Source organism: Telmatherina bonti, assembly GCF_933228915.1.
Source record: "Telmatherina bonti genome assembly, chromosome: 3".
NCBI lineage: Eukaryota > Metazoa > Chordata > Actinopteri > Atheriniformes > Telmatherinidae > Telmatherina > Telmatherina bonti.
In genome coordinates this window covers 34,452,596-34,468,372 of record NC_136621.1, presented here as the reverse complement: position 1 = coordinate 34,468,372, position 15,777 = coordinate 34,452,596, and the positions used below count along the sequence as shown (strand labels likewise).

Genomic DNA, 15,777 nt, shown 5'->3' with positions numbered 1-15,777 from the left:
TTCTCTGTCAAAATGATCCCACACAGCTTCAGTCATGTTGAAATTAATCACACTAACGCAGGTGACACTGATTTTCTGTGCAGTTCTTGTGTCACTCGGCATCTCGGTCCTTTGTGGACAGCAACTTATCTACGTTTCTAGTCTAGTGAAAGTTCATTTTTCACAGATGCATTAAAACAAAAGTAAAAAGGAGTAGAATTTAAAATTTGCTCTTGCTCATGATCTGTTTTGTGTCAGCACAACTAGCTTATCGCTTGAGTGAAGTGCAAGAACAAAAGATGCTCCTCAAGAAGATGGTAAAATACAAAGACTGGACTGAATCTTTTTTTTTTTTTTTTTAAAGAAGCCAATATCTGAAGAAAACCTGATGAAATGTGTCTCATCCTGGCTAATTAATTAAAATGAAAGCATAAGGGGGGAAAAAAAGACAACACTTCTTCACAAATAAATAATAATAAACAAATAATTAGATGAATACAAGCAAAATAAGTCATGGCGGGTCTGATCTGTTCTCTCCTTCAGTCCCATCGTTACCTGCCATTTAAGGAAAAGGTGTATTGTGTGTTTTCTCTGATCAAATTCTACTCCCTGCACAGAAAGCTATAACAATTGGCCAGTTTGGACTGTTTTACTAGGGCTACATCTCCTCTGTGTGTGTGTGTGTGTGTGTGTGTGTGTCTTCTCTGCACAAGTCTTGATTTTTTTCACCCCCTCCAATGCCTCCAATATATTCTTATTGATTTTGCCCTGTCAACCTCTATTACATTTACAGCTTAGTGAAGAAGCACAGGACAAGGTGGGGGCAGAGGAATACTAACAGATAAGATTACATTATGTAAGCCCAACCTTTTGTGTCTGGGTTGCCATGAGTGTGTGTGAGTGGAAGCAACCTTACAGATTTTATATAATGGTGGGACAATTGACAAAACTGGCAACTTTCACGTCAGAATCTTACGAATGCTGCAGAAGCACGAGGGGTGGCAGCAAGAAAAATCCCAAGCAAAGCAGGGTGACACTGCTGCTGGTGCATTCAGGTTCAACTGGAAAACAGTTTAATCACTATTTCCTTTATGCTTTTAATTGTCAATACCTCTGTAGTAGTAGATTAAGGTGTATTCTGGGTTACATTAGAAGGAACGTAAACTTTAAGGGTCGTATTTCAGAAAGTGGCGAGTCAACAAATCCCGTTTTTCTTGCAAACGAGACGCGTTAACAAGACGTCCGTGAAGGCAACACGGATCCTGCGGAGTTTCGGGGAAGCGCATCTGAAGGAGGCGCGTTCACGTGTCCACACACGCACACACACACACACGCAGATAAAGCAGCACACCGGGAGCATCCCTGAACAGAGGGAGCGCTCGCTTTGCTCTGGAAGAATCGCTGTTTTGCCTTTTCCTCACGTTTGATAACAGACGACACAGAATGAGAGCAGGTCCGGCCAAGCCTTGTGGACTCTGAGCCCCCCCCCCCCTGCACAGAAATCCACCTTGCACCGGCTATTAAAAAACCAGAGAAGACCCTCAGTGACTGCGCCGCTGTTGGTCCCAGTCTTCCCGAGGCGGGATGTCAAGTAGCCCCGAAGAAAGTCGCTCCAGGGGCGGCGGCTCCGACCGGGACTTGAAAACGGCCTCCTCCAGCAACACGTCTCTGGAGGGTGGACCTCCAGCCCCGCTGCAGCAGAGCCGCATACGGCAGGTAGGTGTCTGTCTGTCTGTCTGTCTGTCTGTCTGCAGCTAAGCGGCCCAGCCAGCCGTGTAACGAGCTCCTCAAGCCGCTGCTGATGCTGCGCGCTGAGGCAGAGCTTTCAGAGGCGTTGCCGTCCTCTTGAACACACCACGGCCGCAGATCTGACAGATTCCCCCTCCTCCTCCTCTCCATTTCAGTTTGTTACATAAATTAGCTGCTAATAAGGGAAATCCAATCTGTTCTTGTTAGATTTAAAGTAGCCAGCTTCAGTGGAGTGTTAAAAGACTCAGAGAGCAGCTGATATGGCCGTCATAACAAACAGCAGCACATCTGCACCGACATTTACTCACCATGACAGGTTTCAGTGAGGAATGTTTCAAACTTTACATTAAAGCAGCAGAGCTTCTCCTCCCTGGATGGGCCCTAATCTGGCCGAGATGGTGAACCACAGTCATGACTTGACGGATTTGCTTTATTTGCTTTTAAATAATCCCATTTTAAACCAGGATTCTGCACATTTAATGCTGTGAAATCATATGTTTATATGTCATATGTTTGTGTCTAAAACATACACTGACACACAACTCAGACTGGGACTTTTCTGCTTCAGCATGCATTGTAAGTGGATGAAAATGACCTATGTGTGACTGCATGGCCACAGTGAGTGGGCTGGGCTGCTTTTGTTGCATGTCTTTAAACTAAAATGACCATACAAGTATGCAGATCCTCCTGTTGTTCAGGTTTGCACAACACGATCATGTTTATGGCCATGACCTACAATATAGACGTCACTTTGAATTTATATGTTCCTCTACAGGGGAGAAAAAAAAACAAACAGATACAATTTAGTTTTTATCCACAAGTTGGTTTTTAGTAGAAGAAGAAATCCAGACAATTACGTTTAACACCCTCTCTTCATCAAGTGATGGGTTTCAGTAGTAAAGTTGGTGTTTTTGAGTCAGGAGATGGTCAGAGGGTTATTTCCTGTCTCAGTGCACCCTCTGAGGATAATGTGATTTCAGTAATGGACTCTTGTGCTACACATACACACATGCACAATCACAACAGCACACACACTTTAGTCTCCTCTGTGCTGGGTGGAGTCTTTGAGATCGGACACTTGGATGCAATCAGAAGTTTCCGTGATATGAGCTTTTAAAAAATGCAACTTGCTTCAGTTCTGAAGGGAATTTAGATAGCTGTGTTGATATTTGGGGGTTTGGTAGAGTGAAGAAAGAAACTTTTATATATTTATCTATATTTTTTACTTGTTCTTCGAATTTGTAATTTGCAGGTATTTACTGAAGGCTGCCTGACTGGAAATAAAATGGAACAGATGCAAAATACAAATCCATAGCTCAGGATGCAGTTTAATATCCGGGAATCATTAAGACTTGATGTCATCATCAATTAAAAACTCTACACATGTAAGACTAGAAGAGAAAATGACAAAAGGGACACGTGATGTGAGGATCTGACTCGCAGGGCTAAAAATACTGCCTGTCTCCAGCGTGGTAGTCCTGGAGAAAAATAGCCACTTCCTCGCCAAGCGTACGTGTCCACGTCTCTGCATACAGAGCCGGTCAGTGTTACCTTCCACAAGCTGCTGTGGGGTCGTATTAAATTATTTCTTCCTGCAGTCAGCTCTCTCCTCATCCTGATGAAACAATTAGGCTGTGTCATGAGTTCTTAACTTTGTGTCAGTGAACCTTCATGCAGATGAACTAGAAGTTATTTCCATTGTCTGATGACAATATTTGAACTTGAGGCTCCAGATGTTGAACATCAATATCCTGAATGGATCTGTGGGAAGAGATGTCAACTTTATCTGTTAGAACTGGTGCTTGACAGGAAGCTCCCTTTACGAGTGCTGCTTCCCTTTACTTCGCAGTTTCTGGTCCCACATCCCTCCACTCCTTCTGATCAGCTTGCCATTCATCCGCATCATCCCCTCAGAGCCTCACTTCCTCTTCTGCCCTAATATAGGGGTTTAAAACTTTACCCTAGTTGTCTCCCTGTCATCTTGGCTGTCATTCCTTTACCCATCTCCCATTTCCCTGCAAAATACCTGCTGCTCTCTCCACCCCCTGCACCCCGCCTGCTGCAAACTCCTCCCTGCTGGCCCCAACACCGAGGTCCCGACATGCGAGGAGGTCAAATTACACTGCAGCCTTTGACATTTTCATCTCCCTGTTTTCCGCCTCTCTGTCTGCATCTCATGTCTTTCTGTATCTGCCTGACTATCTGTCTGCCTCTCTTTCTCCACTGGGAGTGGTGTGATGGGCCTGTGCAGGAAGAGAGTACTAATGGAGCCGCGGCCTTCATTACATTACTTCAGAACAACTACATCAACACACTACAGCTGCTTTCCCGTGCATGAAATTGAATAGAAATGTTTGGTGGGATGATGGCTTTATAGGTGCAGTTACACACCATATGACACTGTCATACGGTGTATTACGTATCAGTTTACCAGAGCTGTTAGAGCTCTTGCTCCATATGGACACCTGTGAATAACCACAAGCAACCACTCCAGTACATCTACTGATGTTTATGAAATATTATGAATAATTTGTAACTGTTTCCTGTAAAATCCTGGCTGGAGTCCTTACTGTGCTGACTTGATCAGTGGCTCCATTAACTGCTCCCCTTATTTACGCACCATACTTTACAAACCATGCAATCAGCATGATGGTTTCAGGTTTTAGAATAAATCTAAACTTCTTGAAGTTGAATGAAAGTAAGACCTGTCAGTCAGACATGAGCTGCTGCTTGTCAAACTGTAGCTGCCCATCCCCTGGCAGGAAAGAAGAGGAGAGACCACATTACTCATGCCCTCTCCTCCCTTCACCAGCTTCCCGTCAGCTGCATGATTGATTTTAGGATATTATTGCTGACTTTTAAATCACCCAGCGGACTTGCACAACTTTACCTCAACAATCTGTTTTATTTCTCTGATCCAGTTGTTTTAAAACTAGACTTCAGATGAGAGGTTATCAGTAGGCCTGTTGAGATAAGCTATGAGTCAAATAACTGCACAATGAGAAAAAATGTGTGCAATAAGTTTGCCTCGAGTGCCACATTTGTTTTAAGACAATATTCTTGACAGCCTACGATCACTGTGGTGTTTAACCGATAGATTAAATACAACCAGGACGGTGCAACATGGTGTGCACTCAGACAGCGTGGTTGGTAAAGACACGCTTTCCTTTAATATTGTTAAAAAGGCGACATTTTGAAAAATGTCGCAAACATTTCACAGCCAGTGTGAATTGCCTGGATGAACATACATGTTTAAAACAGCAATCCCGCAATTTTACAATGACTTAAAAAAAATGACATACTGAAAGCGATCAAAGACAATCAATTTTACCATTAACCTCTGGTCAAGTCCCAACATGTCCCCCATTTATGGGCCTGACGATAGACTATGTAACTATTTTACATAGTTTTTGGAGACCAATGTTCCAGATAACCACGTTGCCAAAACCCCAGGAGAAATCCTGATCTGTTTCAGTAGACTGGGGACTGGATGAGCATAAACTAGTCTGCGCATCGAGCTAAATGTTCTTTAAAAATGAAAGTATGTTGATCTTTTAAAGGATGTACTTGCATTGTTTTGGCATTATTGTTATTTTAGTTGAAAATGGTCTCAAAAGGACAACAGTAATCATATAGCGCAATGTTATCATTTATCGCTATAATTTCAGAAACAATTAATCGAATGGTGAAATTTGTTACTGTGACAGGCCTAGTTATCAGATGTTTGCTCACCACCTTACAAGCCTTTAAACGGCATTTTAAAACCTGTTTCTTCTTTTTCTTTCTGTTCTTCTTTGGAATGTAACTATTCCTGTGCTTTTAATATATTTGTCTATATTTAGTATTGTATTTATTGTTTATTTAGATTTATTTCATTGCTATTATTCATATGCTTTTGTCATACTATTTTACTTTGTGCTACTTTGTCTAAATTACCTAAGTTGACCATTTTGTATTACAGAAAGAAATGTACATTTAGAAGAATCTCCTCAATGGGTAAAATCAAATGCTTGTTACAGGTTTCCATTTTTAAAGACACGGCTGCACATTGTTTATCTAAAACAACTGAGGAGTCAAATAATAAGTCAGTCCATCCATTTAAGCCGTAATTTTAGCAAATTTTAAAAGCAAAATTAACCAAAAATTATTTGTTCAAGCTGATTTGATTTGAGAAGTGTTCGCTTTTCTTCCAGATGTTGTAAATTTTGTGTTTTGATCAGTGAATTATCATTTCAGCTCTAGTTTAATTATCTTTTTTTGTTTTATGCCTAACAGCCAGTTTGACAATTGATGGACTGACACTGATAAATTAACCTCAAAGTGAAGCCATATTAGGTTGGACACTCATCTCCCATATATGAAGTCCTGATGCAACCTACAGGCAACAGTCATACAAGTTATGTGGACCTCGCGTTTGTTTCCATGCTTTGTAATGGTGATACTCTGGTATCCTGTGGTATTGGCATTCCTGTCCCAGATCCAAATTGGTGCATCAGCATGTCTATGTTTGGGTACAAACAACTTCTTGACACTCCTAGACTATCTCTTTCAGTCATTCAGTCATCATGGCTCCAAATAACTAACTGGCTAGTTATGTCTGACACCATTTTGCACTGACACATTTTCCTGATGGGAGCGTAGTGGCAATGATTGCATCTTTTGATGAGTCATAGTTTCTTCTCGGTGTGCATTTGGCAATTAAGTTGACATAGAAAAAGTCATTTAACTTTGATATAAGGAGAGAAATGAATTGAAAGGCTGCTGCGACTCCCAACCGCTGCAGAATGGGACAAACGCCAGCTTCACGATGGAAAGTGTGTGTTGGTTGGAACTTGAAGATGTGTCCTCAGCTTCATACAGAGGGCAGGGATTTTTGGTGTAGGGCCAACAGGAGAGATTTTAGATGTAAATTATTCATTACGACCTTATAACACTTCATCAGAAACAGAAAGACAGCCGGGCGTGGTTGGCGATCAATGGACTTCTCAGAAGCACAACTCAAACACCTTCAAGCAAACGCGTGCTGTCTTGCTCTTGTCAGCTCCTGCCTAATGTACCTCCTCTCACCATACCTCTGCTTCCTCTCACATCCGAGTCGGAGAACGTTTTCTCCCAGGAAATAAACACATCACAAATGTGTTGCTCGGTTGTTGAGAGTTGTGTGGCTCACAGCACGTAATGGAGACAGAGACAAACAAACAGCGGAACATCAGATTGCTTTTTTCACACGCAGATGACGCAACAGCTAACACAGGCATCTGCAGAATTGGAGTTTATTTCACCTTGTCTGTCTTGTTTTATCCCCATATTTTGTTGTCTTTTAATTAGGGGTGGGAAAATCGAATCGAAAAATTGAAAATCGGGGATTTTTTTGTTTCACGATTTTAAAATACATTTTTTTAATTAATACAATTTTAATTAAATAAAATTAATCTGCTATAGATTTTTGTCATTTTTATTGGTTTTATTGATCTTTTTACTTGTCTTCTTGGGCATTCTAGTAGCAGAGTGATGGTCTGGCTACTGTGTTGTTTTCTCCTAACTGAAATCAAGAAAAATTACTAGCAAAAAAAGGTTTTATAAATTTTTTGGGGTTTTTAATCGACGAAAGTCAGCAATATCAAAGAATTTTGAGAATCGCAATTTAAATCGAATCGGCACCCAAAAAAATCGGAATCGAATTGGGACAAATGCATATCGTCACAGCCCTACTTTTAATTATCTTCCTTCCTGAGCTCAAACTGAAGCCTAAAACAGAAGTGAAAACTGATTAATGATAATTAAATGTTAATCATACCTCCATCTGTTTTTATTCAATCTCCCTCTCACACTGTTTTATTCAGTTTTTTTTTTTTTTTTAATCTCATTCTTGGTCTGACAGCATCACTCAGCATTTCTAGCCTGACCATACACTGCAGTAAAATTTTAGGTCACACGGTTCATTATTCATCATACATTTGACTTGGAGTGAAATGAGTTTCTGCCTCAGTACCCTTTGTCGTCTGAGGCTGCAGGAGAGCAGCCGTCGGACAGAAATACATTCTTTCAACAAAAAAAGAATGAGATTATATTGCGGTTTAGGGTCTGAATGGAGGATCAGGTTTAAAGGACACATATTATGGACATTTTTCCCCTGATTAGTTGGATATCTGGGATTTTGATGCTTCCCAGTGGTAGCATCTACAGTCTGGTGATGTATTTACTAAAGTCTGGTGCTTTCTGTTTCTTACCAGTGAGCTCAAGGCCTCTCTTTCATCTAATTAAACAGTAAGCTGACATCATGCGTTCCCGAGAGACAAGCTGCACTTCGAAGAGTAATGGGGGAGAGCCATAAATTAGTGTGACTGCTTTTTCGGAGGTAGTGGCGAACATAGCAGCTCTTCAGCTCCACAGAGAACCAGTAGATGTTGCAGGATCAAATGTTACTATTCATAGCTTGTAAATGAAAACTCACGTAAACTGGGTGTCAACTACAACACTAAAGTGATGTGTTTATGGACCTTAGCAGTTGTATTTTATAATCTTTTAGGCTGTTTAGTAGGGTTTTTTTTTTTCTCAACAACAATAAAAAAAATAAAAAAAAAGAACTAGTAAACTGATGAAGCGAGACGGTTAACGTGGCACTGCTGTCTTCCGTTATTGTCTATCTGGATGTGGAGAATATTGTTAACATGTCTGCAACAATAAGCGACAAAAAAAAGCCTGTTAAATCATCTTAAGCCACAAATCGGATGTTTCCATCTCTGAGCTAAAGCATCCAGCGATGTGTAAACATGATGCTGCTCCAGCGGCGACAGGGCGTGGCCTTCTTGATTTTCTTCTCCTCCAGCCAACTTTCTCTTCGGTGTATCATGTTGCTGTATCAAGGTTGTTCATCCCATCTCAGTGAAGCCCCTCCCACACATCTGCTGTCTCAGCTTCATTATTTACTTTGATTCGGTATGGTCTGGTCTGGTCTGAGCTTTCGACTGTCTGCTGTTGTGTGTTTGCCATCATATTTGACTTTGTGTGATTTAGTTTGCGAGAAACAACGAGAGACGGGGAGAGAAAACATGGTGGACTTTGTGGCTCTGACCTTTTTGTAAGCAGTAAAAGTAAGCTGAAAATGACTGGATGGCATGAGCCAATCCATCACTCCCTCTGTTCTATATTTTGTCCTATGCTGTTACACGAGCAGGACTGGGTGGAGATGCACGGTATACGTGCAGCTGTATTTCAGTTTGTGTGTAACCAGCAACCTGCTGCAAGCAATGTCAAATGGCATAAGTTAGAAATAACCTTGTAAAAAGTCAGCTTTTTTTTCTTTTTTTTTTTTTGGTTGTGATGAGTCACACTTACCACCTAATAACGTTAAGAGGGAATGCACCATTTGCATGGGATGTTTGTTGTAGAAAAAGGGGGTATGCAGCACACAGTAATAGAGTGTTTTGTCATGTTACGGTCATGTAGAGCAAAGTCTCTGCAGCCGCTGTGTAGAAAGAAACGCTAGAGAGGAAAGGATGGATTAGTGGTGTGTAACCATGTGCATACTTTCAGCATGTTTGCACCAGAGTTTTCTTTAGCACAGGGTGTGAACATATATATTCATGTTCGGATGCAGGTGACATTTCTCTCAGCTACATGCAACCAGCTCAAGCACACCAGAATGAACTTTGCTTTAAATTGTTCATGACCCTTTGTTGTTTTTTTTATTACTCATTTCTCAAACTGTTCATTACCTCTTTGAAGACAACTTTCCCTTTATTGCCAAGAAGCAATTTTGGATTTCTAAACCACTTCCTTGTCTGTGCATTAAGTAGAGAAATGAAACAAAGATGTACTGTACTGACCACTGGCTTTCATCTTCAAAAAGTAATCTCAGTTTCATTTGTTCAGTCCAAATGCCTTCCCTTGTCTGAGGTCTTCAAAATAATTTCCTCCCTGTGTATGATCAGGGTTAGAAAATGGTCATGGTCAGAGATACAGTACATTGTTTGCACTATAGCACTGTTATGTCAACAGATGCTGTTATAAACCTTCATGCTCAGAGAGTCTAATGACCACTAGAGGTCATAAATGCATTGAGAGTAGGTATTATATTGTCATATAAGCCCATAAGGGGTGGGCACTTGTGTCCATGGGACTTCATTCGTATAGGTAACTATAGCGTGAACCTGAAAAGCCTCTATATGCTTTCAGGAGCCGGACAGTCTCAGTTACGACAGCTAATATTTCACATTTATACTTTTAAAAGCACTTTACTCAAAATGTTTTGTAATATTCTGCATGGTTTACTCAGTCACAGTTAAACAAACATGTTTTAGGACTAGAATACGTTTTCTTCACTGTGATATTGTCACCTTAAATTAAGTGTAATTTTGAGCGTTGACATGCATTTGCTCCTACAAGTACAAGTTCAAAAGTTGTCAAATTAGAAGCTGTTATCGCCTCCATTAACCACAACCAAAATGCTTTTAAGACCTCTTTTCATCTGATTATTCTCCTTGTTAAACTCCTATCACTGTAAGATCCCTTTCTGCACTGACTCTTCAACTAAATGGTTGGGTTTATGTTCATTCTCTGAGGTGTGTAGCCACTAACCGCACATATAGTTACGTCATGAAAACAGGCCAAGAAAACAAACAAGATATAAAAGATACTTCAGCAGAGCGTTTTATGGAAAATACTTTATTTTAGCTACAAAGAATAAAAAGAATGGCTGGAAGTCACCAGTAATGCAGTTTTAAATGATACAAACATACTTAGGTTTCTTTGGTAGCTGATTGACTTTCACTTGGGAAGCACCTGATTCAGCTGCACGCTGCTGGAAGACGCTCAGATATTTCTGTTCTTATTAATGTCTGTGTTTTATGGGAACTTCAGGCTTCAGTGACCATTTCAGAAAAAAGTTAAATCACACCCAAACGAACAGAAGAAACCCAAAATGGATTACAAAGCCATTGGAAATCATTTTTTTGGCTCTTGTCAGGTAATATTTAGGAAAGTAAATAGTACTTTGCCATTTACATTAACAAACTACTGTCAATTCATGTTACATTTGAGTCACTAAAATTGCTAACACACCCACTTAAAAGTACCGCTACCAGCATTTATAACATGTCTTTTAATTAAAGTAACATTAGCAAGAACTAATTTAAAGAATCACAGAGAAATAACTAAGACATGTTGCTGAAATATGTGTATAAGAAATATAAATGGCTAAAGAAATCTAAATGAGTTGTCCCATAAAGAAGTAAATAAATAAATATGCCATATCACACCATCCATTTTTTGCTAGCTGACTTCTCAACACATGCAGGTGTTGTGAACACACATATCTGCAGCTTGCAGTATTGCACAAGCACTTGCAGAGTTGCATGAGCTGGTCTCTGTGGCATCCATATCTGTCTATCAAGAAATCCTAATGGACCAAATAAAAGCCTTTGGATCTATAATATGGGAAGCAGACCATTACCCCCCTCCTTATGTATCGGATCCACCAAAACAAGAGAAACAAGAGCTCACATCGGCTTCTGTCTGGAGACCTCAGTCAGTGAAATTTGACTCTTAAATGGACAATGCACTCAGACGGACACACTCACTGTTTGATATTTTATAATCTATTTTCCATATTCTTATTATCCTGCATAACTGATCAATAGAGGGCTCTAATTAATCAGGGAAAGCCTTGCTAAATAGCTCTCGACGTTGGATCAACCAGTGCAGCTGGTGAGTTGCAATAGATTTTGTCCGTTAGAAGTGAAACTGGAGGGAGATGCACACATCTAGACGGGCTTGTCATCTTCATTAAAGCCCAACATGGAACAATAACTGTTTTTAGCATGCCTATAATAAAGACCTTATTGATAACATCAAGTGTATTTATGTTTTATCTGCTTATTTATTCATTCATTCTGATAGGAACTTACTGACAGAAAATTTGTTTTACAAAAAGAAATCTTCATTCAGTTAAAAATAAAAGCAACAAATGTTTTCAGCGTCACCAGCAGAGAGTGCTGGAGGAACTTTCCCAGCAACACCCGCTCATCCCTCGCTGCAGGATTCCCTGCATCTGACTGAAGCACTCAGTTTCAGAGCAAACATTTTAGACCACATTACACGGTGGTGTGATTCAGCACATTCATCCCATTCAGGATTACTAGTGGAAAGAAATGATGCTGCTGCCGTTAACAGAGCCTGTGAAGGATATCAGGAAGGAGGTGTGAATAGAAACAGAGACATGAAATAGTGTTTCTGTCCCTGTGCTGAAATTTTAAACCACTAACATCAGCAGTTTTGATGGAGAAGGACCTGGACAACATCTGCTGTCTTACACACACACACACATGCTCACATACTGCTGACAAATTATGCAGGTGCTTGGAAGTCGCTAATGTGCACTCGCTGGTCCTCGTTTAGGATGAGTGGCGTGTCCTGTTTCTGCGCTGTCTCACCCGAGGACAGCTTGTACATTCCGCCCTTTTTTCATTGTTTCCTATTTTATCTTAACTAAATTCACTTCAACTCTCTGACATTTTTCCCTAAACTTTCTACCTTTTCATCGTTGAAAGTTGCTGTATATTGAAAATGAAAATGTGCATCAGCCAGAGAGTACAGCTTTGTGGACGTTTACATCAGCACCAGTGAATGAATGAGTGAACTTGTGTCACAACGTATGCACTTTAATCCCCTGACATCTTTTGTCAGTTTAGGTTTAATCGTGTCACTTGGGTTACAAGCTGTGGATGATTGTGCTACACTTTGCAGTAATTTGCTGGTTGGGTCACCAGCCGCCCATCCTCCCACCTCCTGTCCTGGCGTGGAGCTCTTTCATTCAGGACGCAGAGCGTTGTCCCTGCAGCAGTCAGCTGGCTGTGGCACGCAGCCTCCTTAAACGGCTTTCGTAATAAACACTTTCCTGTGACTGCAGGTCATACATTCAGTTGCATTCATGATTCTGCCAGCATAGACACACACTGCATAGCCACACACCCACCCAATTCAGTTTCACACATACATCTGTTCACAGAGCAGGGTTTCCATGTACATCTGGTTGGGATCATTCTCTGTATTTGTGCCAGTATGTGTGTCATTTGGGACATGCAGTAGTGAGTGGATGGCTGTGGATCTTATTCTCTTCATTAACAGCTCTTTTCTGTCATCATTTCCTCTTTTCTTGTTTGTGCTCATTTTTATTTGGTATGTGTGAGCAAGAGGACTTCTATTCTCCTGCGTTTGGAAATCCAGCAGTTTTTTTCCTGGTTTTTGGAGGATGGCAAATTCTTTTTTACTATTTTATAGAAGTAAAGCAAAGTATAGAAGTAAAGAGAACAGAAGGAGAGAAAATTGTAAAGTTCTTTTTGTTCTTTTAGATAAATTATCATTTAAAGTTTATTTTGTTTTTAATTATTTCACTACTTTTAATCAGCTTTCTGTTGCAAAAGTTGAGATTTTTTTGTACTTTTAGTACAATAATTGCGCCTCGATGTACTAAAAGTGAAGAAAGTGACTCTTCAGCATGTGTTTAAAGCATTTTTGGAGGCAGATTGGTTTAGAGAAGTGAAGTCATGGCTCATGCTGCCGCCCACCTGAAGAAAGCTCGTGAGCTCGAGCAACACCTAGAATACAGAGCGCTACAGAAAGCCAGGGATAAGAGGAAACGGAAGCGGGAGAGAGCTGAGAGGAAGCGCCAGGTAAAACATCTGTAGTCCTTGCAGTTTTTTAACATACGCTTAAGTTCTTTTTAACCCTTTCATGCATTAATTAATAAAAAACAATGTAAGCTAAAGTATTTTACTTCTACAGACATATGCAATGGTACTTTTTTTAAAAATATATATTTTAGTCATATTTAGAATTGATCATAATCTATGATTTATTTTGATGTATTCTATTAAATATTTGTAAAATAATATAATAAAATTACATTATCTAAATCTTCTATAAAATATAGTTGTATCATTTTATTTTTCTAGTTATTGCAAAAGCAAACTTGTATAATTACATTATGTTCAGTTATATCATATACAGTATCTATTTATTCTCCAGTGAGTAGAAAAGTATTGGATGACTCACTAACATCTACTGAAGTGGTTTATTTACAAAAATGCCATCCTCATTCATGAATACACAAGAAAAAAGCTTAAATAGGTGTCCACATTATGGCCACAATGCACGAAAGGGCTAAGTGCAAAATTGGCAAAATTTGTAAAGAGAGTAGGAGACACCTGGGGGGGCAGGCTCACTAGACCTGGTGTGCAGCTTAAGTCATGATGTACAAATTGAGAATGGTTAAAAAAAAAAAAAAAAAAAGTGGGAAATAGGGATTAAATGTCCTTTTTTGGCATTTTTTTTTAGATGGGGTTGGTGGGTTTTACAGGAAAACAGGAGAGATATCTAAAGAGAAGCATCAAAGGATTCTGACAGGATGTGAAGTTATGCCTCCAGTTTATAGGACACAAGCATAATCCCAAGGACTACTGGAATGCTGTTGTATGATACATGCTTCAGCTGATCTATTTGTTTAGCAATGACAGCTAACTAATGTATGTATGTGACCCTGCTGATGCACAGCGCTTATAAAAAAAAGAAAGAAAAAGTGTGTCAGGTTGACATTTTTTTAAATTTTTCATTTGATGTCACTGTCCATCATGACAAAAAAATCTTTTTTTCCTAGTTTCTGAATAACATCCGGTTGCCTTCATTTGCGCACTTACTAAACACACCCACACACACACTAACTAAATGTGAGTCCGAAGTGTAAATATATATGAATGTAAGGCGGCTCCAGGACTCAGAGCTCATGTTTAAGGTTCCAAAAATACCCTTTATAGTGTTTCTAAACCTTTTTTTTTTTTTTTTTTTTCTTTTTCAAACCAGTGACAACCTGTTTTTGCTTTCCAGCGCCACGCAGGCGCTACTTCCAAATTATGAAACAACTTTTGTGTTTCCTGTTGGTTTGTGCTCTTTGCTAGTTCATCTGCTTTTCAGGGGAAAAGCTTCTCTGTGAATAAGTTGGGATTTAAAACTACAGATCGCTGTAAGAGAAGGTAGTCACAGGAAATACTTCTTCTATTTCTGGTGCTTTATCTTGTTTACTATAAGATCTGTGGGAATCATGTCTCCTAGCTTGATTTTACTTCCAGCCAACACATTGTGTCAGCTTCACAGGCTCTGTGTTGTCAGGGTTTAGGAGGTCTGAGCTTTGCTCATGTCGTTGAGTTTGTAGATGACTCAGTGGCACTGCCAAGACTGCTGGATAAAATTGTATGAACATATTTCCACATACTGTTGATACACGTAAATGTCACCCGAAAAAGTGTCCATATTGTAATAGATCAGACTGAATACACCTACTGTACAGGCAAACTCCTCGTCTCCTGCTCCCTGCTGCAGAACAACTTTCCCACAACACAATGCTGCCACGACTGTGCCTGACTGGTAGGATCATATTAATGCTGCTGATGAGCATGTATGTGCTTGAACATAACTTTGTCTATTACATACACATGCTTTTTTTTATCTATTTGCTTAGTTTTTACTTTGATACACACCTTGAACAATGAAACCTTATATGGACACAGTTATGCAAAATAAGTCCCCTGAATTCAATTTGATCTTCACACAAGACAAGATGTAGAAACGCAGTTTTTTCGAGAAAGTTGTACCAGAGCACAACTAAAAGTGTGTGAATACTTCCCCACTTCAAATACAATAATTCAGTCTTTTATATAAGGTGTATGGTTTTTGTTTTAACAAACTGCGTGTAGAATAAGAAGAAAATAAATCAGCGTGCCAAAAGCTCTAAAATGCTGACATCTTGAAAAGGTCAGAACCTTCCTGCTAATGGACTGCTTGTTGTCAGTACATTGTGACTAAATGCAGTAAATAATCCAGTACTTTTCACCACTTGATTGACTTTAGATCAATTTCCATAAATAATGTACTGTAGCTCACTGTCAGTTCTCTGCCACACTGATCTGGACTCGTATAGTTTTCAGATGATTTGGAGACGTGGATTGGCAATTAATCAAAAACACCAAGAGCCTCCACTTGAACCTACCTCTACCT

General features: G+C 39.8%; 1 protein-coding gene across 1 annotated transcript in view; it reads left to right on the top strand.

Moving 5' to 3' along the window:
* Positions 1-1,563: 1,563 nt before the first annotated feature.
* The window catches only part of LOC306775016 (uncharacterized protein), a gene marked incomplete at its 5' end in the record, with an annotated part of 83,108 nt that continues 68,894 nt past the window's right edge, over positions 1,564-15,777 (top strand). Inside the window, one exon of the mRNA XM_079265222.1 lies at positions 1,564-1,695. Coding sequence (XP_079121348.1) covers positions 1,564-1,695 — 132 coding nt within the window. The remainder of the gene's footprint in view (positions 1,696-15,777) is intronic.